We start from the raw sequence: 24,227 nt of genomic DNA on the forward strand, positions 1-24,227 counted from the left end.
ATGTATAATACTGATTGCCAGCTTTACAATTATAGTATTACATGCAAAAAAAATAATTGCACTGCATGTAGTCAGCTATGGGTGCAGAGTGAAAAAATGTGTCCTCCAATTCAGTGTGGAAGTGGTACATTTTTTGTTTCTTACTATGTTCTTCTTTGCCACTCCGTTTCAAAATCTTTGTTAACTTTAGAACAAATACATTACGGAGGCTAACCAGTTAGCTTGATATGTTTAAAGCAGCATCTGTTTCTGGTGTTAGTCATGTAAACAAAGAATAATTGTACTGTGTTATTTCATGTCTACAGTGCTCTAATGATGGTAAAAAAATAGTCTTTAGAAGGTAAACAGCTTTTCAATGATATTAACTTAAAATAGTCTATTTATTGATAGCCCATTTCACATGGGGTCGGGGTCTGGAACTAATTAACTGTGATAAACAAGTTAATCTGTTTTTTTTTGTGTGTTGGCAAAATGTGTAGTGTTGGCAAAAACATGGATACACGGATTAATGACTTCCGGTTCTGGTTTCAAATGCTAAAAAGGACGTTTTCTTATAAAACATTTTCTCTACGAATACCGTTACCGTAACAAGACAAGACGAGCACCATATTTTACCCTAACTGGAAATGTACCGAGGCACAATTTTGGCATATATTTTCCTATGCTAACCGAAGTTCCACTGTATACATTGAATGGAAAATAAAGAATGTTTTTGTTTACAAAAAAGTTTCCATTTGGATAAATCATGATAGTTGCAAGCTTTGTTTATCTGATCAAAGCTTATCATCTTCAAACAATGCCATTTGTCTATGTATCGAATTGAATCGAATCAAATAAGAATTCAATATATAGGCTTCAGATTACCCATGGAAAATGACTGAATTTGTTTCTCTTATGAAAGTATCGGTGAATGATGCCTATACAGCGTGTTGAAAAGAACTGCTGAAGCCAGTAATTAATTAATCTGTTAGCAATAAATGACATTACATTATCATGAATGTAAATATTTCCATGTCTTTGTGTGATGATTGGCCTCACTGTTTGTCAACCGCCTTATTTAATACTTGATGCTAGACGAGTGTCAGTGTGTGGAAAATCACGGCAAGCCTGTCAGTTAGCCTCTGCAGAATATATTTTCATTTCACATCACGCTATGCTCTCGCCTGATGAAAAACAACTTTGTTTTAACTATTAAAAAGGAAAACACAATCAGCGCTCAATACTGTTCTGATTACGCAAATGCTGACGGTTGTCTGTTTAGTAATGCTCGCTTCCTCCTGGAGTGAGTTGAGGCAGCTTGCAATTTATTGTTTTTGTTTATTTTTTTAACACCAATGAATAATTTATAAAACGGATCAATTTAAACCTACATTTGCAGGAAAACACTTACTGTAGATTAGTTCTAAATTTAAGACAAAACCCACTTGCTGTATATACACAGCTTTTTTTTTTTTTTACCCAAATATATTGTTTCCAATCTGCTAACCAAGAAATCTATGAGGAATATCATTTGGATTTGGACGTTTGAGAGATGCATGAGTGAGAAAGTTTTTTCACCCTGACATGAAATTGTAAATGAAGTAAATAATGTAAGCCACCATCATAAATAAGGACTTGTACTGTAAATGTGATTGCGCTACAGCAGGGGTTTTCACACTCTAAACTCTGCAGACTTCCATCCAAGGACATCCTGTCTTCCCCTGAGCTCACTTGTTTACAAACATGGCATCGGTTGTGTGGGACTTTAATTCGCCAAATGCTCAATGCATCAAACTTTATCAGCCACCTGAAAAATGGCAACATCGCTGCAATCGGAAAATCACAAAAATTCACAGACATGTTTAAATGTGTGTATAAATTATTACACAAAGTATTATTTGAGTTTTTAAGTGGAGAAAAAAATCCATAAAACTTTTATTCTTTAACGGGAACAATGGCAAAAAATTGCTGCCCAACATTTTTAAACAAAACATTTTGATAATACCAATTAATTACAATACAATACATGTGATTCAAATATTTATATTTTCATTTTCTGAGATATTTCATCATTTTAAATGGATTTATACATTGGGATATTTTGAAGACATTGTTTGTTTTACAGCTGCACGGCGACCGAGTGGTTAGTGCGCAGGCACCACAGCTAGGAGACCCACTCAATTCCACCCTCGGCCATGTCTGTGTGGAGGTTCCATGTTCCATGTTCCATGCTAGATTAATTGGCCACAGGTATGAATGTGAGTGTGAATGGTTGTTTGTCTATATGTGATTGGCTGGCCACCAGTCCAGGGTGTACCCCGCCTCTCGCCCGAAGACAGCTGGGATAGGCTCCAGCACCCCCGCGACCCTCGTGAAGAAAAGCGGTAGAGAATGAATCAATGAATGTTTGTTTTCCAGCTGCATGGTGACCTAGTGGTTAGTGCGCAGGCCTCACAGCCAAGAGCTCAATTCCGCCCTCGGCCATGTCTGTGTGGAGTTTGCATGTTCTCCCCGTGCATGCGTGGGTTTTCTCCGGGTACTCCGGTTTCCTCCCACATTCCAAAAACATGCTAGGTTAATTTTCGACTCCAAATTGTCCATAGGTATGAATGTGAGTGTGAATGGTTGTTTGTCTATATGTGCCCTGTGATTGGCTGCCGACCAGTCCAGGGTGTACCCCGCCTCTTGCCCGAAGACAGCTGGGATAGGCTCCAACACCCCCCGCGACCCTCGTGAGGAAAAGCAGTAGAAAATGAATGAATGTTTGTTTTCCAGCTGCATGGTGACCTAGTGGTTAGTGCGCAGGCCTCACAGCCAGGAGAGCCGCTCAACATTCCAAAAACATGCTAGGTTAATCTTACTCTCCAGTAGAAGAACCTTCGACCACTAATTTGTCACGTTCGGATTTGGTCATGTTAGATGTTTTAAGTTTGAGGAAGTACATTTAAAGCAACTTTGTAAAAGTTATTCATAAAGTATCAAAGTACCAAAGCTGCTGTATATTATTTTTGGATTCAAATTGGCCACTTGACAGTTTGTCATACAGTGTATTTGCATTTGGGACAATTGTCCTCTACACACAGACTCATTACTCAAAAAGTATCGTTAGTGGTGGGTAAAATGCTAAACTTCCAGTTGACAGTACAGACTCGCTGTCAGCCAGTATCAGTGATGTCTGAATAATGCAAATTTACATGAAGTAAGACCTGGAAGCGAGTGCCGATGGATATGCTGCTATTTCAGGGTGTTTGTGTGGCGTGCAAGGGGCTGGAGGCCAGACAGGAGATGTCATCATTCTGCTGGAGCTCCATTTATTTGTGAGTTGGCCAGCTCATGTTCTATTTATATCAAACCAGTCGAAGTCCCGGCGGACTGCCTGCTCCAGGCAGGGTTTGTGGGTGCCCTCCTGAAAGATAACTCTATGGAGAAGGGGAATTGATGGATATACTCTGTATTGTATATTGAGGGAGATCTAGCGGACACTGCTAAAGGAGGATAGTGTCGTGTTTCTTCACTACATCACGGTTCATGTTTCCCGTTTTTTTTTTTTTTGTGTAGTTTTACACATAAACATTTTTAACAGCTTATGAACGTGCATTGTGTTCTGCGTCCTCGTAGTGTATTAGAGCAATGCATCTTTGCTGAGTTGTATGTCTTGTTATTCTATTTACTACTACTACCAGTAGAGGGAGTTGTGTACTCATGTTGAATACGTGTGTAGCTCTCCCTCTGTGTGTTGACATGCCTAACGAGCATATTAGGAACCTACAGCAGACAATAGCTGGCCAAATATAGAGCCACAACAGTCTTTATTGGCTCAGGAAGAAACTGCCTATTGTACTCTGCGTCCTGATTGGTCGGAGACCATTGTCAATCAATCTCCTTTGTCATCACTAGCAAACTACCTTACTGCATCAGCTCTTTGCTAACTGACAATCAAATAATAGAAGGAGTAGGACGATGGCAGGATGAATATTTTAACAAGGATACAAAAACGCTCCAGTTGAATGGGGTCGGTGGCGATTGAGGTTCTCATCATTGGAGGTATTTAAAATTGAAATGTAAGATTGACAATTTGACAAGAACTAATGCTAATTGCTAGCGCGTATATGGGATTTCCAATGTGAGTTTGAGTCAACACATTTTTAAAAATACCTTTCATTTATGTTGAATGTCAGAGAGAAATTCTATGTATCTAATGTGAGTCATAACTGATGTTTTGTCCGTGTATGTTCAGTGTAGAGCTGTGACTATTGATTATTTTTGTAGTTGATTAATGTGAAGCTGTTGTTTTCATTAATCGTGTCAACAGTTTGGCCTAAGACCAGGGGTGTCTGGTCTTTTTCCACCAAAGGCCATATTCTGAAAAATTAAAGGATGCAGGGGCTACTTTTATATTCTGTAAACCAACCTTAAACCATTTCCATTATTTATCCTCATAATATGAGTTTATGTTTTTACCGTTGTTTTTTTTTTTTTTTCCAGCTACAATATCTTCTTGTAATTCTCTGTTCCCATAATATTTGGACTTTATTGATAGAACATTATGACTTTTTCCATCTCCTAATTTTCCGAAAATTATGATTATAATTATGCTTATTATGCTTGTACATTTTCTTAAATATTTAAAATTTGTGATGCTAAACTGACATTATTTTTCCTCATCACGTTACTACATTATTCTTGAAAAATTTATATTTTTTGTTTATTTTTTAGATTATAACTTTTCTCTTCATAATTTATTTTATTCTTGTAAAATTTCGACTGATTTTTCCATTTTTGGTTCTTTTTTTTTTTAGTTTTCTTGTTTTAGAATGTGCCACGGGCTTATATCTGTTTGGACACCCTTGCCCTAGAAGGATCAAATCAATGTGAACCAAACACAAAAAGTCAACAGCAGGGGTCTCAAACACGTGGCCCATGGGCCAAATGTGGCCCGCAGCACACTAGTTTGAGCCCCCCGCCTTGATATGAAAGTTTAATGTTAGTGCGGCCCACGCAAGTTTGATATGGATGCTGTATGGTATCATGTACCCAGAAAAAATTATTACGTTTGATTAATGTTCATGTTAAAGGTTAAATAACTGTTAATAGCTATCCTCCCTATCCGTGTGGAAGTGGTACGTTTTTTTGGCTATTTAATTTTAAAGGAAATAACTTGAAGGCTACCGTTTAGGTCGCTAGCTCTCTAGTTTGCAAGTTAGCATGTGTCTTAAGACCCTGCAGTTGCGCAATATGTTGTAAATAAAAAGAGTATAAATGTGACTATAGTCGTGTTTTGTCATGTCTACAGGGCTCTAATAATGCTTTGTTCATTTTAATCTGAAAAAAATAATTTGTCTACCCACCAACTATATGTGGTTTCTTAAGTTTTTATTATTTGCCGTTTTATTATTATTATTATATTTATTTATTACTGATTGATTGATTTTCTTTATTCTTGATTTGCTAATTTATTTGCCATCTTATTTTGTGCAGAAAAATAAAAAGTAAGATATTTAGGAACAGTGGAATGTTTTATCAGAGCTTTTCTTGTAGAAAATTGGAACCAAAGCGAAGTTTTGTAAAATGTTTTGTTTTTAATAAATGCGTTTTTTTTTGTTTTTTTTTGTGGAAAACCTGATGCAGCCCAGTCTCACCCAGACCCAAGCTCCAGTGGCCCCCAAGTAAATTAAGTTTGAGACCCCTGGTCAACAGCATGTCATAAAAGAGACAAAAATATTGGGCACTGTTTTCCAAAGTCAAAGATGTGTTTTCCTAAAACAATATTATAATAGGTCTGCTTTCATGGAACACTGAGGAAATTTAAAAATATTCACATTTGAAAATTCAAAACAAAGTCTGAAAAGGCTCATTGCAGTGTGTAAGCAACCACGCCAACCCTCAGTAATCAGGCCATCCCCCGGGGACGGTACTGGCCAGGTAAGCAGCACAGAGTGGCCTAATGATGCCCAATTAAACCATTGGCTATTGCCAGCCTGACATTGGCAGGCAAAGAAAGACACAGAGAGAAAGAGGGAGCTCATCCAAACCCGGCCACCATGACGCAACCCTTAAACCAAGCTCAAACAACAGAGAGGACAACAGTGAGATAAATTCAACATTGAGCCTTGCATGACTTAATGCTAAATCAATGCAAAATCCATACTATCAAGTACTTTTTCAAATAAATCAATTCCCACTCGTGGTTCACACTTATGAGGCAAAAGTGATGAGGAAAAGTTTTTTACTTGAAGTTTGAGAGCCTTTTTTTTTTTTTTTTTTAATGTAATTTAGTTGTGTTACTGTTTCAATTAAACAGGGAGTTTTTGCTGGGGTGTCTGGAGACACCCAACTTGGGACCATGAGAACAAGAACAGACACAATTTTAATATTCATTTTAAGAAATGTACATTGAAAATTAGAGCTGTAAAAATTAATCGATGGTTAATCAATTACCCAATTAATCCACAGCTACTTTGGTTATCATTTAATCATTTTCTGATCCTCTCCAGGGTGGTTAGCGCGCAGACCTCACAGCTAGGAGACCAGGGTTCAATTCCACCCTCGGCCATCTCTGTGTGGAGTTTGCATGTTCTTCCCGTGCATGCGTGGGTTTTCTCCGGGTATTCCGGTTTCCTCCCACATTCCAAAAACATGCTAGGTTAATTGGTGGCTGGGTAGGCTCCAGCACTCCCCGCGACCCTCGTGAGGAAAAAGCGGTAGAAAATGAATGAATGAATGAATGATTCTCTCCATTTTTTAACTTCCTTAGTCATCCATGGAAGCAGACCTATCATCTGTGTGTTTAAGCCCTTAAACGTCAAGTGAATGTTCCCAGGTGGGAAAACTGGGTTGGGTGGATCTGTTTGAAGGAAGCCCATCAGTCTATCAGGGCTGTGACATTTTGCTGTGCAATCATCTTTTTCCCTCCTAATTTCTACTACGTTACCTTGCATTGCTCCACACATGGCTCAATTTCTGCACTCTGTGTGTGTGTGTGTGTGTGTGTCCGTATGACTTCTTGTATCTAGGTGTTGAATCAATGCATAGACTAAAACCCCTTGGAGCTGATAGATAATGAAAACAGGCACGTGGCAGATGGAAATATATGGGAACCGGAAACATTAAACAGGAAACAGTTCATTTTTAATATTTTGTGATTAATTTATTGTGTGATTACTTGTTATTGTAAGACCAAATTGGTCTGAATTTGTGTCATTGGTGATACAGTATTTTGGAGTATATCATTTTTCTATCCATACAGAGGATACACTTTAAATGAAATTAAATTATGAGGCACTTTTGAGTAAACTTCACATGTCATTTAAGTGTCTCATTAACAAGCTGGGTGTCCTGATATTTAAAATATGGTCACCATACTTCACGTGTGATATCTCATGTATCGAAACTCAGTGTAAGTAGTAAGTGCACAAAAAAAAAACACGAAGTAACTATCAATGCGTCATTTGGGTGCTAAATGAATGCAGAATCCTGGAAGTCACTTTAACACGTGAAAGGTTGCACTCATTTCCAAACTCACACACGTTTCTCCGTCATTCTTCACACTAGAAACATAACACTTCCTCATTATTATCATTATCACACAAAGCTCTTGTTGCTCAATTAATGAAAAAAAAAATGCATGCAGCATTATTTTGCTAACACTATCATAAGTGTCTAACATCGGGATTTTGTATCCTAATTGTATCCCAAACTAGAGAGCTAGCAACCTAAACGGTAGCCTTCAAGTTATTTTTTCTTTAAAATTAAATAGCCAAAAACTTACCACTTCCACACGGATAGGGAGGATAACTATTAACAGTTATTTAACCTTTAACATGAACATTAATGAAACGTAATAATTTTTTCTGGGTACATGATACCATACAGCATCCATATCAAACTTGTATCAAGGCGGGGGCCTCAAACAAGTGCGGGCCCGCAGGCCGCGTGTTTGAGACCCCTGGTTTAAAATATTTACCAGCACCAGTACTGGTATTGAATAATATGGAAACTGTACTGTTAGGAATGTAATACTTTTCACTCCACTTTGTACTCATCTACCACAGAGGTTTGAGACATGATTGCAAGGGCCTGGAATCAGTTTTTGCGAACATCCCAGGGAAGTTTACACCCATTTAAGCACCTCGTTGACAAAGTCAAAAAAGAAAGATGGATTGGACCTCACTAGACTTTTGTTGGCAGCTAATCGCTCTGTCCACCTGGGGCAATGCAATCGCTTGTACTCGCAAATTGTAAAACTATAACTTTGGACTCGTACGCTTACTTCACAGCTGACAGAATTACAGAACCTGGCTGGTTCCTGCCCTTCGAAAAGTGAGAAACCAAACAATACCCAACCATAGTGACAGAGAACACAAGCGGAAGAAAATAATTGATTGGCTTCAAGACAAACAGTACAGAGTGAAAATAAATCAATGAAAAAATCAACATTTTGGTAGTGCTCATCAAGTTTACGTTGTTGGAGAAGCTCGAAGCTGTACATGAAACATACATGACACTTTAAAAGAAGAGTTTTGTTTCAAAGCAGCAAAGACGCAACGCTATGGCAGACTTAGGAAGGCGTAATTCCACCTCCCACTCGAGAGTACAAGACAGTCATTATTGGTTTTTCCAAAGTAATAACATGATGTTACGCAAGGTGTTACTTTGTGTCATTGCAATGTTTCCCATATCCGCTTTCGAGTGGGCGGGCATACATCAATGAGCAAACAAACCCAATACAAACCTCACTGAGCAGATGCAGCACCACTCATAACACAACATCATCACCATCAGAGCTCAATTGGCTTATAGCCGACACTATAAATGTACAAATTTGCGCTGTGGTCACCTCAATCTTGTCAAAAAAAAAAAACACCACAAAGATCTAAATGTCACTTATTAAATAATATATGAAGCGGAAGCGCCATGGTCATGTGAATGATGATTTACCCAGGAAATGTTATCACTAATAAAGATTTGTTTCAGTATAGTCGGCCCTTTTGCACCCAAAGGAGGATTTCATGGCTCTAAGCAGACATTGTTATAAAACACTATTATTGACATTTGAAAAAAGAAAAAAGAACGTGTGTATGGTTCCTGTGTAACAGATTCACTCAATGGTTGCTCAAGGACACATTTGCAAACGGATTGCTACAAGATAAGAGTTCTGATGCTTGAAAAACATCCATCCATTTTCTGTACCGCTTGTCCTCAAGAGGGTCGCGGGCATGCTGGAGCCTACCCCAGCTGTCGAGAGGCCTGGACTGGTGGCCAGCCAATCACAGGGCACATATAGACAAACAACCATTCACACTCACATTCATACCTATGGACAATTTGGAGTCGCCAATTAACCTAGCATGTTTTTGGAATGTGGGAGGAAACCGGAGTACCCGGAAAAAACCCACGCATGCACGGGGAACTGTATCTTTTGTTTTTTAGATGTATTTTGTTACATGCAAATTTTATGTTTTTTTTTTTTTTGGCAGTGTTGTCAACTGATTAACATGTTTAATCCGTTTTTCACAGGTTTCATGTGAATTAATTATGATTAATCATCATTTTCAATTATGTCTCAATTTTGCTCATTTTTATTGTTTTTTTTAACAAATATGTGACATCTGTTTGTATTTATTATGGTAATGGTTTAATTTCATTTGAACATGCATCAGATTACAATTGAATGCATCACATAATCAGTTCCCAGTTCCACATGTCCAAAAGGAGTAGGAAGAAGCAAAGCTTTTTAAATCCTACCCCTCCATCTGGTACTTTTACAATCAGTAACTGTTACATTTGTTCACTTCCTGCTTTCATAATACAGTTTAAGGTTTAAAAAAAAAAAAAAAAATTATAATGTACCTTGTACCGAAGTACGAGGCAATATGACCATCCAATGACATAATGTGTACCATAGTAAGTGTCAATATAGTGATATATATAGCACATCATGACTGGTTCAAGACTCTTCATCCTTGTATTTAGCAAACATCAACTGCTTGTATTGTTTCTTGAATTGGCTCATCGTTGTGCATTGTTTGATTTCCTTACTCAATCCATTCCATAGTTTGATTCCACATACTGAAATGCTATGGCTTTTTAACGTAGTCCTAGCATATAAGTGTTTCACATTTACTTCTTCCCTGAGATCATATTTCGGCCCTCATATTTCGGATCATATTATATATTTGTTTTATATTGTATGAATTAACGGCTCCAAATGAACAGAAAATTTATATGTGAATTAAGTCTCTAATAGTAGCAAAACATTCAAATCACACTTGGGGAATCCAGTATGGACACTTCATGTGTTTGATACAGTTAAATTTGCTGATATTCTTCTGTGGACGCATCTTAGTTTACTGATTTTCTTGTAGCTGCATTTTCTGACATATTTTTGGTGTGGTTGCGGCCAACAAAAAACTGCTTTGTTCAATAAAATCATGTGTGAGTTTTGTCATTTCCGACCACTTACATGGCGGTGAACGCATCAGTCTTAGCGCTCAGTGTGAGACAGCGAAATTTGCTGGTTTTGCGGCCAACATTGCGGCCTGTTTTGTTTTAAAAGAAAGCGTTGTGAAGCGCCTGTGAAGCTGTGAACGCATCAGACTCAGCAAGTGTGTGTGTGTGTGTGTGTGTGTGTGTGTGTGTGTGTGTGTGTGTGTGTGTGTGTGTGTGTGTATATATATATATATTTGTACACAGCTAGGTTTGCTGATATTCTTGGAGGTACTCCAACTATTTGCTGATATTGTCTTGGTCATAATAAGGCAGTGTTTTTCAACCTTTTTTGAGCCACGGCACGTTTTTTACGTTACCAATGTTATTTGCTTCTTTCAGCTTTTTTCTGATTACGGACTCGCCACAGCAGATCCTTTTGATCCGCATACAAATTTAAACAACAATGTTACAACATGTCACCCACTACCTCTCACATGCATCACTAAGTCTATTAGAGGAACGAGGCAATCAGCTACGTGTTGCCACACTGACGAATATTACATTGCTCTGACAGTCTTTGCAACAATGACACGCGACAATTACATAATATTTGCAGAAAATTATTAATACATGTTAATAAAAAAAAGTGATATTGAATAATTCCTCACGGCACACTTGTGTGCCGCGGCACAGTTGTTGAAAGAGCTTAGTGACCACTTGTGAATGTGATTTTGTGTGGCTGTGTGCAGAGAGGACATTTACATAGTTGCTGTTTGTTGTTTTGGCATAGTTCGGCTGACAGTAGCCAGTTATGCTTTTGCAATAAAGAGGTTATTGATGTACCTCCTCGTCATTCTTATGGCCTCTTTAGACACTACAATATTAATAATACAGTAAACCTCGGATATATCGGACTCGGATATATCGGAAATTCGCTCACAACGGACAGATAAAAAAGAACCGATTTTTATGTAATGCATTTCCAATAAAAATTCATTGCATATATCGGATTTTTTATAACGGATTTCGCCTATTTCGGACAAAATCTCCAGTCCCGTTCCAATGCATTTCCATTAAATTTCCCTCACATATATCGGATGGCCGCATCGTGGTGCTCCGATTCGCCGAATCGTGACAGGCCGCTATACGACGTCATTTGCAGCGTTGCCTGCGCGTCCAGGTACATTGGAAACATAGTCAAGGAAGTGCCTTTTTATAACGGATAAAATCCGATTTACGCATATACCGGATATAAATCCGATATATGCGTAAAACGGACATTTTCCGGTATACGCATATAACGGATTTCGCTTATATCGGACAAAACCAGTGGGAACAATTGAATCCGATATATCCGAGGTTTACTGTATTAAAGCAAACAGAGCTCTGGTATCGGAGTGGTAGCGGTATCGTCAGATATCCAAATTCAGGTGTCAGAATTTGATTGGAAAGGGCATCTCCATTTATAGTTTAACATATTTTCATGCCAAGGATTTAATTTTTAGAGGTTTAAACATCAGTCACACATTGAACAAGCAGATATTGTGGCTGAAAACGACTTCAAATGGTGCATGGCAGGGACGAGGGAATGGACTGTTAACAGCAATCTGAGTGCAATCTATCAGTCCCAAAATTGTGCAGCAAGTGGTAACAATGTTGCTGTTCGTGTTTATATTGCCCCCCCCTCGCCCCCGCTGATAAATATTCATCCAAAGAAACTCATTTCTGTTATGATAAAATGTCTAAACGAACATGTTTATGACTGATATTTCAATTTCCAGTGTGAAAATTGAACTTTTGTGCGCAGACAGATGGCTAATGGTTGGATTCCTGCGCTGCTTTGTCATTTCAGTTGTGCTGCTGGATACGACGTCTGTGCTTGGAGAGCTGGGATGGAAGACATATCCTATCAATGGGGTAAGTCCTCTGCTCCCCGACTATTACCAATTGCTGTATTTACACTCCAGTCTGTTTCCATGTGGTCTTTGTCACATCGACCACATCGATTATAGTGTTGGTTACATGTGCATCTTTGGCAGACCCCTTCAGTTCCCCTGGGAAATAAGGTAACTTGGAAACAAATAATGAGATAAGATCTCTTAGGAGCTGCCAGTCTTTCCGTTCAATTCCTTTCCTGTTTATGTCACAATCGAGCCACACAAATATGTCACTCCCTCTGAAGCCAACGGGAGGCTAATAGGTTGGCAATCAGTCCAAATGCCCAGCAGCGGCCATAATAATAGGAAAGGGAAATATAAAGACATACTGTATCTCCAGCACAGCCGGGTAAAGCTTAGTGAATAACATTCCAGTGTGCATTTGGCCCTCATTTCACCTTTGGTTGCCAGTACTCCAACACAAGAGAAAAACGATTGAATGCACTGCGTCTAACGCAGTATTTATGACAGTCTGCTACCCGGAAAAGGATATTTCCATTTCGTTCAGACAAGGTGCCTCAAGCACAACAGCTACCTGAATGAAAATGTCAACAACAAGCATGATGCAAACGGAACTATAAATGACAACATAATAACATAACATAACATCCTGGAACCATATATTCACCCACAATTTAAGAATCATTTATGGAAAAAGTAATGTCAACACACAGCAAAGACTTAAGTGATGATTCTATGCCAAACAAAGATACAAAACAATTTTGTTTTGGCTCTCATTTTTCACAAGATATAAATTTTCTATGTCTATCTTAAAGCACTTGAAACACCACCATAGTGGAATAAACTTCTATACATAATAATACCCTGTACCCATAATGTACCCTGCCTCTCGCTTGAAGACAGCTGGGGTAGGCTCCAGCACCCCCGCAACCCCCTCTCAAGAGATAAGCGGAAGAAAATGAATGAATAATAATATACTGTACATAACCAAATACATAAAATATACATAGGTATGAATTCATTCATATCCTCACAAGGGTCGCTGGCGTGCTGGAGACTATCCCAGCTGTCTATGGGCGAGAGGTGGGGTACACCCTGGACTGGTGACCAGCCAATCACAGGCCACATACAGACTTGGAGTGGCCAATTAACCTAGCATGTTTTTGGAATGTGGGAAGAAACAGGAGCCCCCCCCCATGCATGCATGGAGAAAACATGCAAACTCCACACAGACATGGCCGTGGGTGGAATTGAACTCCGGTCTCCTAGCTGTGAGGCCTGCACACTAACCACTCGGTCGCCGTGCAGCTGGAAAACAAACATTCATTCATTCATTCATTCATTTTCTACTGCTTTTCCTCACGAGGGTCGCGGGGGGTGCTGGAGCCTATCCCAGCTGTCTACGGGCGAGAGGTGGGGTACACCATGGACTGGTTGCCAGCCAATCACAGGGCACATATAGACAAACAACCATTCACACTCACATTCATACCTATGGACAATTTGGAGTCGCCAATGAACCTAGCATGTTTTTGGAATGTGGGAGGAAAATCCACACAGAGATGGCTTTTTTTTTTTTTTTTTTTTTCCAGAACTTGCGTCTCCTACCTGTGTGGCCTACGCGTAACCGCTCACCCACTGTGCAGCCGGTATCTAAATCATGTAAAATAAAAGACAGAAAGAAAGACGTGTAGAAATGGAAAGACTAAGAATAACAGCCAAGATAAACCATCATAAAAATGAAGATGAAATTGAAATAAAAATGAAAATAAAACTAAATAAAATACACAACATTGATACCTCACATAGTGTCAAGGGGCATAGAAAATAAAATGTTTTTAATCAAGGATTTATATATTTACATATTGTTAGAAGTCTGTGTGCCAATAAGGACTGTCATTTTTAAATTCTTCATAATTCATCCGCTTCACTGGGGTGGCATATCCAGATGCTGATTAGACAGCATGATCATCGTGCCTTAGGTTGGCCACAATAAAAGGCCACACTAAAATATGCAGAAATCCAGTCAATATCTGGTGTGACCACCATTTGTAACATCTTTGTAACATGGGGCTGTGCATTGCAACATGATCAGTGGTGATAAATGAGCCTCAGGATCTCGTTGTGCATGAAAAATGTTCTATACAGTAAACTGCACCTGTGTTTGTCGTCCATAGCATACGCCTACTTACTGTATACCACAGCAACAACGTCATTACTACTGACTGTTACGACTAAGTAACATATAGTAGTACTGATATACTAGGTATCACTTCCTCTCAAAATGAAAACTGCAAACAAGTTCAAGCTAAAAGTTTGCAAGTACATTTATACAACTACAAGCCGTTCAAAGGCTCTCCCGTTCTGTTTTTCTGTTCACTTTCTTTTCAAAATGTAAATTACTCTCCCTCGTCCATTTATTTTCACCCGCCCCCCCTTTTCTGCCCTTGTAGGAGTTTACTCTCAGGGTTGTTTTATTATTCACAATGGAACATGCATTTTCAGTTTTTTTTTCTTTTTAATGTTTTATTTGTCAGCATCCTATTTGTACTATTTAAAAAAACAATAGTTTAGCCGAGAATGTTAGATGAGGTAAATTATCATCTCAAAATGACAGCGTAGTCCTCCCTCGATACTTCACTCTATGTTTCAAAGTATAAGAATTAATAAATTATCATATTTTGTGGTTGGTTATGGCCTATTACAAATTTAAAATATGCATATTTAAGGAAGTGTTTCTTAAATTATGCATTTTCAAGCATCTAAATCAGGGGTCTCAAACTCAATTTACCTGGGGGCCACTGGAGCTAGGGTCTGGGTAAGGCTGAAAAAAAAAAATGCATTTATTAAAAACAGAAAAATATACAAACTTTTTCAGTGATTTGGTTCTGATTATCTACAATAAAAGCTCTGATAAAACATTCCACTGTTCTCAAATATCTTTTTTTATTTTTCTGCACAAAATAAGATGAAAAATAAATAAACAAATCAAGAATAAAGAAAATCAATCAGTAATTAATAAAACAGCAAATAAAAAAAACTTAAGAAACCACATATAGTTGGTGGGTAGACAAGCATTGCTAACTCGCAAACTAGAGAGCTAGCGACCTAAACGGTAGCCTTCAAGTTATTTCCTTTAAACTTAAATAGCCAAAAACTTACCACTTCCACACGGATAGGGAGGATATTAATCAAATGTAATAATTTTTTCTGGGTACATGATACCATACAGCATCCATATGAAACTTGCGCGGGCCACCCTAACATTAAACTTTCATATCAAGGCGGGGGCCTCAAACTAGTGTCCTGCAGGCCACATTTGGCACACGGGCCGCGTGTTTGAGACCCCTGATCTAAATGAACTAAAACAAAAATATAAGGCATTCAGAAGACACATTCGATGACGTTGCGATGATTTGAGCAATTATTGCCCACTCTTTCATTCCAAAAACATGCATGTTGGGTTAATTGTCCATAGGTATGAATGTGAGTGTGAAAGTTTTTTTGTCTATATATGTATGTGCCCTTTGATTGGCTGGCCACCAGTCCAGGGTGTACCCCGCCTAGCCCCCGAAGACAGCTGGGATAGGCTTCAGCATCCCCTTGACCCAAGTGAGGATAAGAGGATAAATGGATGGATGCCCACTGTTGTGCATACAACACAATATTACATGCAGGTACTGCAGCATCTTAAAGATGGGAGACTCTCACAGAGTGGATATTGACTTCAATGATTCTCTGTTAAATCCCTAAGGCCCTCCCACCCTCGTCTGTGTGCTCCTCTCTCGCCATGCAAGGTCCACAGTAGCCCATATCAGCATTATGGAGGTGATTACATCATGTAGGTCGTGGTGACAGCCAGCCAGAGCATTGAGCAAAGGGAGAGAGGGGGAGGCCACTGACTCCATGATTAAGCTGTCAGCCCTCTCCCCTCCTCACTCATCCACTATCCACAGATTTTACATTAATATTTAAGCCATCAAGGTGAGAGGGCCTGAGGGAAGGTGTGAAGATCTTGGGAGGTAAAATAGCTTAAATCCCCTTTTTCTTCCTCGGAGCTAGCATGAGGAAGTCAATCCCCACCATATTAGACTAACCCTGGTATCTGTCCAGTACAGAACTGCAGCTTGTAGGTGCATGCTTGCTAGAGGCGTGGCAGTCCAAAAAGTCTCTTTGCAATTTCAAATATTTATTAGAAAAATCTATAGAATTCACGCATAAAGAAATTATTACAAAATGAGGCATAAATTTGGCATGTTTTTGGGTTTTGTGAAATTTCGCTTCAGTTCCCAGTTGTTATAAATATGCAGTATCACTCCAATTGTGTTCGTAACTTTTTTTTTTTTTTACCAGCCTATTAGCATGCTATCAAAATGGAAACCGGAACCAGAAGTCAATGTCCCCCAACATCGTCATCAGCAGTTGATGCTGTATTTCATTGCTAACTAAAACAGTTACACCACAATTCTGTTTTTTTTTTAATTACTGATCACAGCTGCAAAATAAGCTACAATGGATTCAAAGTGAGAAACTTTATTGAATTCAGGAAATATAGCGTGTGGATCTCTATTCTCTCTAGTCTCCTTCTCCCTTGTCATAGAGGCCTTTGCCAACAATCAAGTCTTCAATAAAGGTAAAAGTGAGGTTAAATATTGATTTATTGTTTCAATTTGTCATTTATATGTTTTATTTTAATTTTGAATAGTATTTAGCATATGAAACATTAGTTGTTTGGTTCCAGACACAGCCGCGGTGAGTGAATTCCGGTATAGTCACCTTTATATTCTTTTTACCTCATATTGTATATTATCCATAATCAGAAAAATAAGCCATTTAATACAGTTTACCTTGGAGAGGAGCATCATCGATGGCAGACAGGAAGTGATCTCTCTATTTTAATAGTTATAACATAACCTGTTTGCGCTCTTCTAAATGTTTTTTTTAAAAACTTTATTAGAGCCTTACAGACATGAAATAACACCCCTACAGGCACTTTAAATTTACCCAATTACCCAGTGTAGCATACGTATATAATGAGAGACAATTTTTGGATAGGTGGAAAATTGCTGGCGGGGGTTTAGAGTTGTGTTTTAGTTGTTAATTGTTAGGGTTGGGCGATATGGACCTTAGCACTTATGACGGTATTTTGGGGATTTATCACAATATGATCATATAAAACAAAATCAAATTTAAATTCTACATTTGAAATATAAAATATATAATGTGTATATATAACATTTTAATTCAGAGTCTTGTATAAAAACTAAACCTTAAGCCATATCATTACAGTTGTTTTATATTGTAAAGGACATTTATTTATTGGAAACAAAATGGCAAACTTTTCTAATGGGATGTCGGCCTCAGAAAACACATTGCTATTAAATCATCAACAAATTGTAATGCCTGTGCTTGTCATTAAGGAAGATGTAGTCACCCATGCAATTCCAACTGCATAAGTCGATATTTTTATGACTCTTGTTTACACAGTCAGACCGCAAACAGCGCTTTTGTTTTGAAGGACTCACAGAAGTTATGTGCAAGAATAAACCCTAGCTTCAATTCACGCTCCGAGGTTCCGCCAGTCAGTTTACAGCCTGTTTAGCTCGGGAGGAGGCGATTTAGTGGTTATAGTGAGAGCGGTCCGCCAGGTAAATTCTTCCCCACACAAACGTTCCTTCTCACGAAGACACTCTGGAAGACACGATACCTGTATAACAGTATATAAAAAATATCGGCCAACCCTTGTTGTTATTATGCTTGTTATTATTATTATTATGCCTGTTGTGACATAATTTAAACCTGCAAGAAAAGCAGGATCCAACCTTGTTCCCCTTGAACAATGCTACACACATTCACAAGTTGTTAATGTGCTGTATTTTTATCTAAGTTCATTATGCTTAAATATACATATTTTGACCAGTGATAGTCCAAAGTAAACCACGAAAAAGCCATGATTTATTAATAAATGATTAAAAAAAAACCACAATAGAGTAAGGGAGCAATGTTGCAACCTTGATGTAGCTAGGGAAGACTAGATTCTAAAACTCATTTGTGTTTATATTTTGGGGTCTCCGGACTAAACTGATTGGATTAATATTTTGATTTTATGGGTAAAATTGATTTGGTTTGATGATATCATACATTTCTCAATGCCAGGAGCGACATGCATATAGAATGCACCCTGCAGAGGGAAATGCTTGCTGAACGTGCAAGCCTTGACATACATGATTAAAGTCTAACACATGTATCTCTTTACTCCTGGCATAGCTTGTTATGAATAGTAAATTTGGGAATCCGCAAACATGCAGTCATGCAATGTGATCAAAAACTGCGATATATATTAATATAGTCTCTCTATCTCATTGATAAAGAGACTTTGCAGACAGCCTGTAAAAGCTGTCTTGAATGATTACCCAAAGATGAGTTTGCTTGGATGTAAGAGGCTCGTGATTTCAAATCTATGCGCATCCTTTTTATATAAGCAATTGGATATTTGTTGGGAATGAGAAGTGGCTTCCACCAAAGAGAAGTTGCCTCAGTCAATTGATTATTTGTGCTCCGCATCCCTCGTCCTATCAGCGGATTTCCCCATAGGTTCATATTCATTGGTCTGGACAGTTCATATCTAATGTTTACCAACTAAACTCTATGTTCCAAACCATGACAGTACATTGTATATAGTACACATATATAAAGTTTATATTTTTTAAATGATGTTTTATATAACAGCAGTAGCTAAGGACTTGGCTTTGGTATAAAGGGTAAACCCTCACCGAAATAGAAGGTAATTGTTGCGGCACTAGTTGGCTGCCTGAGCACAGTCCTTGAGCAAGGACCAGGACTCAAAATGCTTGAGGCCCTCAGACATCTTATTATGTGTGTACAGCATGTAACATAAATATAATTAACTTTAATTGAATTTACAATTAATGCTAATCATTTTCCCTCCCTCAAGGAAGTAGTCTAAATTCATTAATTTTGTTGAAAATAATAATTTATGCAATCATTCCCTCAAGAAACCACGCAAAAATACCACCCATTGTGCAATTGCTTTTTCAGAAAAAAACTATAACGATCATTTGAAGAGAATATCTTTGTTATGCTATGGGAGGGAAATATTTGTATGCATGAATGTTTTATGAAGATTTATTGCAGCATTGGGGTGACATAAAATGGCATTGTTGAAATCCAGTTTGTGAAGAGTTTTTCTTCTTTGCTGTTTTTTTTTTGGGGGGGGGGGGGTTATTCAAGTATTTTTTGACACTGTTAATTAAATTTTAGGGTAGGGGGTGGGGGGGTGGGTAGTGTTTTTCACAGGTTTGAATCTTCCTTGTTAAATAAATCTACCAAGCCTGGGCGAACTGTAAGTCTGCCTCCTTAAATTTTCCGGCCATCGGACACCACATGACACACATGGTGGCAGTGGAGGGATTTGAACCCACGCCCCAAATGTGACTGGAGATATGATGATCAAATAGGTATAAAAATTAAAATACAGCATTTTCATTAATTCATTCTACCACTTTTTCCTCATGAGGGTCGTGGGGGGGGTGCTGGAGCCTATCCCAGCTGTCTTTGGGGCGAGAGGCGGGGTACACCCTGGACTGGTGGCCAGCCCATCACATGGCACATATAGACAAACAACCATTCACACTCACATTCATATCTATGGACAATGTGGAGTTACAGCATTTTCAACATTTCAAAAAAAAATTTAATCAGGCACTACAGTGGAGCCCTGGTTAGCATCGTTAATGCTTTCCATAGGTCCGACTCTAACCAAAACAGTTTTCCTACAAAGAAAAAATGCAAATTGAATTAATCCGTTCCAGAAAGTGAAAAATGTTAACACAAAACACGTTTTTAAAATACATAAAAATTTTTAAAATACTACAAAATTCATATAACCGACAAATGTTTTGCCATGGCACTTACAACTGTCTTTGGCTCCATTGTGGTTCATTCTGCATGTTAGAACTATATAGTCAACCGCTGATGACATCATGGACATTTTGGAAACAGAGACAAGGACATTTTGTGAAACACTATATTAAAAACCCAATTGGACTATCGTAATGTATTAATAATGCCACAAGACGTGGGCCATACTGTACGCTGTTTTGCTTTGTTCAGTTTTCCCCTGGTTGTACGTTCCTTGCTACGCTGTTCTATTTAGTTCAGCCAGATGCTTCATTGTTGGTGCATTGTGCTTTACATGTGCTTTATATGTGCGGTAGGCATGTCTGTACTGGATCATTGTTCATCATTATCTGTATTAAATATACATTTCTAACTTTCTCTGCATCTTGGGGTCGTCGCCAGCATAACCACTATGCTGTTGCATACTACATAGGCCCCTACTAACGTAAAGATATACACTGTAGGTGTTCATCATTAATAGAACAGTCCTAGTTTTTCCAGTGAAGATGCTCGCTGAGCTAAGTTAGTGACATACGCTGAAGTATTGTGCAATATGTGTTAATGTTTTATTCTTTTTGACTTTTAAGGTGTATTTCAGACATTCATAATTGGAGGTTGCAGTGTAGTTTTGGGAATGCGGTCAACGTAATGGTCAAACATAGATTCCATGTGATGTAAATGAAAAGTGCACACATATCGGAGTGTTTACATACACAAATATATTTGCACCCCAGGCCTCTGCACCTTGACCCAACTGTAATCCTTTAAGTTTTTATTACCGTAATTTCCGGACTACGATACCCACTACATTTTTAGAGGAAAACCGATTTTGTACATACACAAGCCGCACCTGTATATAAGCATTAAAACATGTAAACATATTTACAAAGAAAGACGGTACACTGAGAGAGTTTTCAAAGTTTTAATAATATAACTTAACAATAATAATAATATAACTTTCTTCACAAACGGTGCCTGTGACGCGGCAGTAAAACGGTAGCGTCTCACCATCGATTCTTTTATGCCAAGTTTACGTGCAGGAGCTCTGTTTTCCTTCTTTATCGGACAGCTTGATTGCTTTTAGCTTGAAAGCTGCGTCATATGCCTTTTTTTTTTTGCATTTTCCATGATGAGTGTATGTTCATGCTAATTTAATTTATGCACAAGACAAGAAGTTGCAGTCTTTCTCGACGCATATATTCCACCGGTCTTAATCTTACCTTTTCTACTCGAGAGCCCCTCGAAATTACATAAATTGGCCGCATCACTGAATAAGCCGCAGGGTTGAAAGTTTGGGGAAAAAAGTAGCGGCTTATAGTCCGGAATTTACGGTACAATGTCTAACAACCTGCGTGTTATCTTGAAGTACTTTCTCCATCCCTGATAGTACTAAACAACAACACAAAGGATGAGACAAAGCACATTGAGTGATGACCAGCAGTGATTCTGTAAAAAACAGGAATAGGAATAATCTGAAATCACTCAGCTCCCCCTCTACGGAGACTTTGGAAAAAGGTATGATGATTTAGCATGGAAGTATTCATCCTGGTGACCTCTGCCATAACTGGGCTTAAGCAGTGGCAGGGGATTCCTTAATTGGCTTGTTTCTTTTCAGGGACACACTGAGGCCGATAGCTAATGTGCTCCCACTCGGCATCTCGCTGACAGCAGAACATACCCTGACAGCTTTTTGGGCTAACCCTCACCATGTGAGGAGGTGAGTGGGAGGTACTAGAAGGATGTAAATGGAAAGGAAGAGAAGATGTTGGTGCAAAGCTTAATGAATGAATACAGGAAATGGTTGCACCCCATATTTGCTATACGAGAAACGGTACTTTCTTTGCTGGCATAGAGTACTTTGGGAATACTACACTTATAGGTTATCACATGGTTTGTCTGGTATCAGGCCAGGTACTATTTAATCATGAGCTTATTATCACGTACGATTTAATCAAAAGACCATTTTGTTTCCAGAAAATGTTCAGTTTATTACATGTATTATATCTAAACAGTGTAAACACAATAATTGCAAAAATATTTCAACAATAATATTTTATCAACAGTCTTATCTTATCAATGTCTGACAATTATAGTTCTATTAATCAAGTTTGGGCAGCAAAACAAATGCTGTGTGTTCACGCTTGTGCGTTGTTCTCTGATTGGTTGTTTCACGGGCACGATACCAGAGCAGCGCGCTCTGAGTGGATAGCTACGTGGGCTGATACTGGACTTTGGTTAAACTCTATATTTTATCAGTATCACTGTCCTATCATTTCGGCCTTTTCCCGTATCATTCATGGGCGGTTTCTAGGGTACAGGGCCAATTAATACTGTAGTATGTGATAATTAAGCAAAACACATAAACTAATAAAGGTAAGAGTTACTCTTACCATTTTGCAGTCTCAACCTTCAGCCAGTCTTTTATGGATTTGTTTCTCTTTGTGAAAGCAAGAAGCATATTGATTTTGTACATCATGCCGCACAAGATGGTTGAAGTATCTGAGGTCAAACTTTAATCATAGCGGAGGTTATTTATTACCTCTACCGCCGACAGTTCTCAACCTATCCTCAATTGTTCTGATAAAAATTTCACAATGACCTTCTGAGAATCCCTGATGAATTGAATGTCTCATCCAAGATGTTTGCTGTAACTGAGGTAAAAGGTCACATTAGTGTATGTCCACCGTCTACGCTCTTCCGGTTGCAACATTCAAACAATTTTCCACCCTGCTAATCAGTGATTGCGTTGTGGGACTGCTCGCTGTTGTCCGTGACCTTTCTGTACACATCACATGAGTCCTGAGTAGGTCTATTGTTATAATGAAGCTTTTCCAGTCACAAATCAAGACAATAATGAGACCAGTATCAGTCCGCAGAGGCTGGACGCTGTAGGGAAGACAGAAGTAAGATATGTGTTACAGAAAAAATATTCTTTATTAAAAAGAAACAAAAAATTCCATTCTTGAATTGTTATTCAACTTTATATACAGTAAACCTCGGATATATCGGATTCAATTGTTCCCACTGATTTTGTCCGATATAAGCGAAATCCGTTATATGCGTATACCGGAAAATGTCTGTTTTACGCATATATCGGATTTATATCCGGTATATGCGTAAATCGGATTTTATCCGTTATAAAAAGGCACTTCCTTGACTATGTTTCCAATGTACCTGGACTGGGCAATGAAAAGAGACGTAAGGTAATGAGAATTTAACTTTATTGGACTCTGAGCATAACAAATTGTTAATTAAGCTAGGCCCTGTTACGCCCGTCAGGCCTACGTTATTTCCAATAGTGAGGTTAAGATCTCATTCACTGCTCTGCTAGTATTATTGACGTCACTCACTTTTATATTTGTCTTAAATCTGGCCACGATGCGGCCATCCGGTATATGCGAGGGAAATTTAATGGAAATGCATTGGAACGGGACTGGAGATTTTGTCCGAAATAGGCGAAATCCGTTATAAAAAATCCGATATATGCAATGAATTTTTATTGGAAATGCATTACAGAAAAATCGGTTCTTTTTTATCTGTCCGTTGTGAGCGAATTTCCGATATATCTGAGGTTGACTGTATAATGCATGGTTAAACAGTGGTTCTCAATTGGTTTGGCGGGGGGGTCCACTGTCACCCCTTAATGACAAGTGCTGACAAATCAGACATTTTTCAACGTTCACACACAGTAAGTCAGGGGTCTCCAGCCAGTAGCTCCAAAAACGTTTCAATTAGCGCTTCAAATACTTTGTTCATTTATTATCAACTCCTATACCCACTAAATTAGAAAGTAGGGTTCGCAGTAGCTAGGAAGCACATTTGGCGTGTGACCAATCACAGCGGAGTGTGCGTGCCTGAAGTCGGGCAATGGGTGAAATAAATTAAAACAGATCGTTTTTTTGGTGGGAAGCACAAATCCAAGGAAATACAGCTGGAATTGGTGCAGATTCTGGAAGATCTAGAATGTTTTCTGTGCTGGTTATTGTGTGTACCTCAGCTCTA

The 24,227-nt window shown here is 38.5% G+C and overlaps 1 protein-coding gene across 5 annotated transcripts in view; it reads left to right on the plus strand.

The window, feature by feature from the left end:
• The window catches only part of LOC131135553 (ephrin type-A receptor 6-like), a 203,413-nt gene that overhangs the window by 12,557 nt on the left and 166,629 nt on the right, over nt 1-24,227 (plus strand). For 4 of the 5 annotated variants that reach the window (XM_058081592.1, XM_058081589.1, XM_058081590.1 and 1 more), the window contains exon 2: nt 12,260-12,324. Coding sequence is in view for 3 of the 5 variants with exons in the window: in XM_058081589.1 (XP_057937572.1) it covers nt 12,260-12,324 (65 nt within the window). In the remaining 2 variants the exon portion in view is untranslated. Of the gene's footprint in view, nt 1-12,259; nt 12,325-21,612; nt 21,741-21,840; nt 21,943-24,227 lie in introns of all 5 variants that reach the window. The other variant, XM_058081593.1, reaches the window with a different exon arrangement.

This window comes from Doryrhamphus excisus, chromosome 9, assembly GCF_030265055.1.
Source record: "Doryrhamphus excisus isolate RoL2022-K1 chromosome 9, RoL_Dexc_1.0, whole genome shotgun sequence".
In the NCBI taxonomy this organism is placed as follows: Eukaryota; Metazoa; Chordata; class Actinopteri; order Syngnathiformes; family Syngnathidae; genus Doryrhamphus; species Doryrhamphus excisus.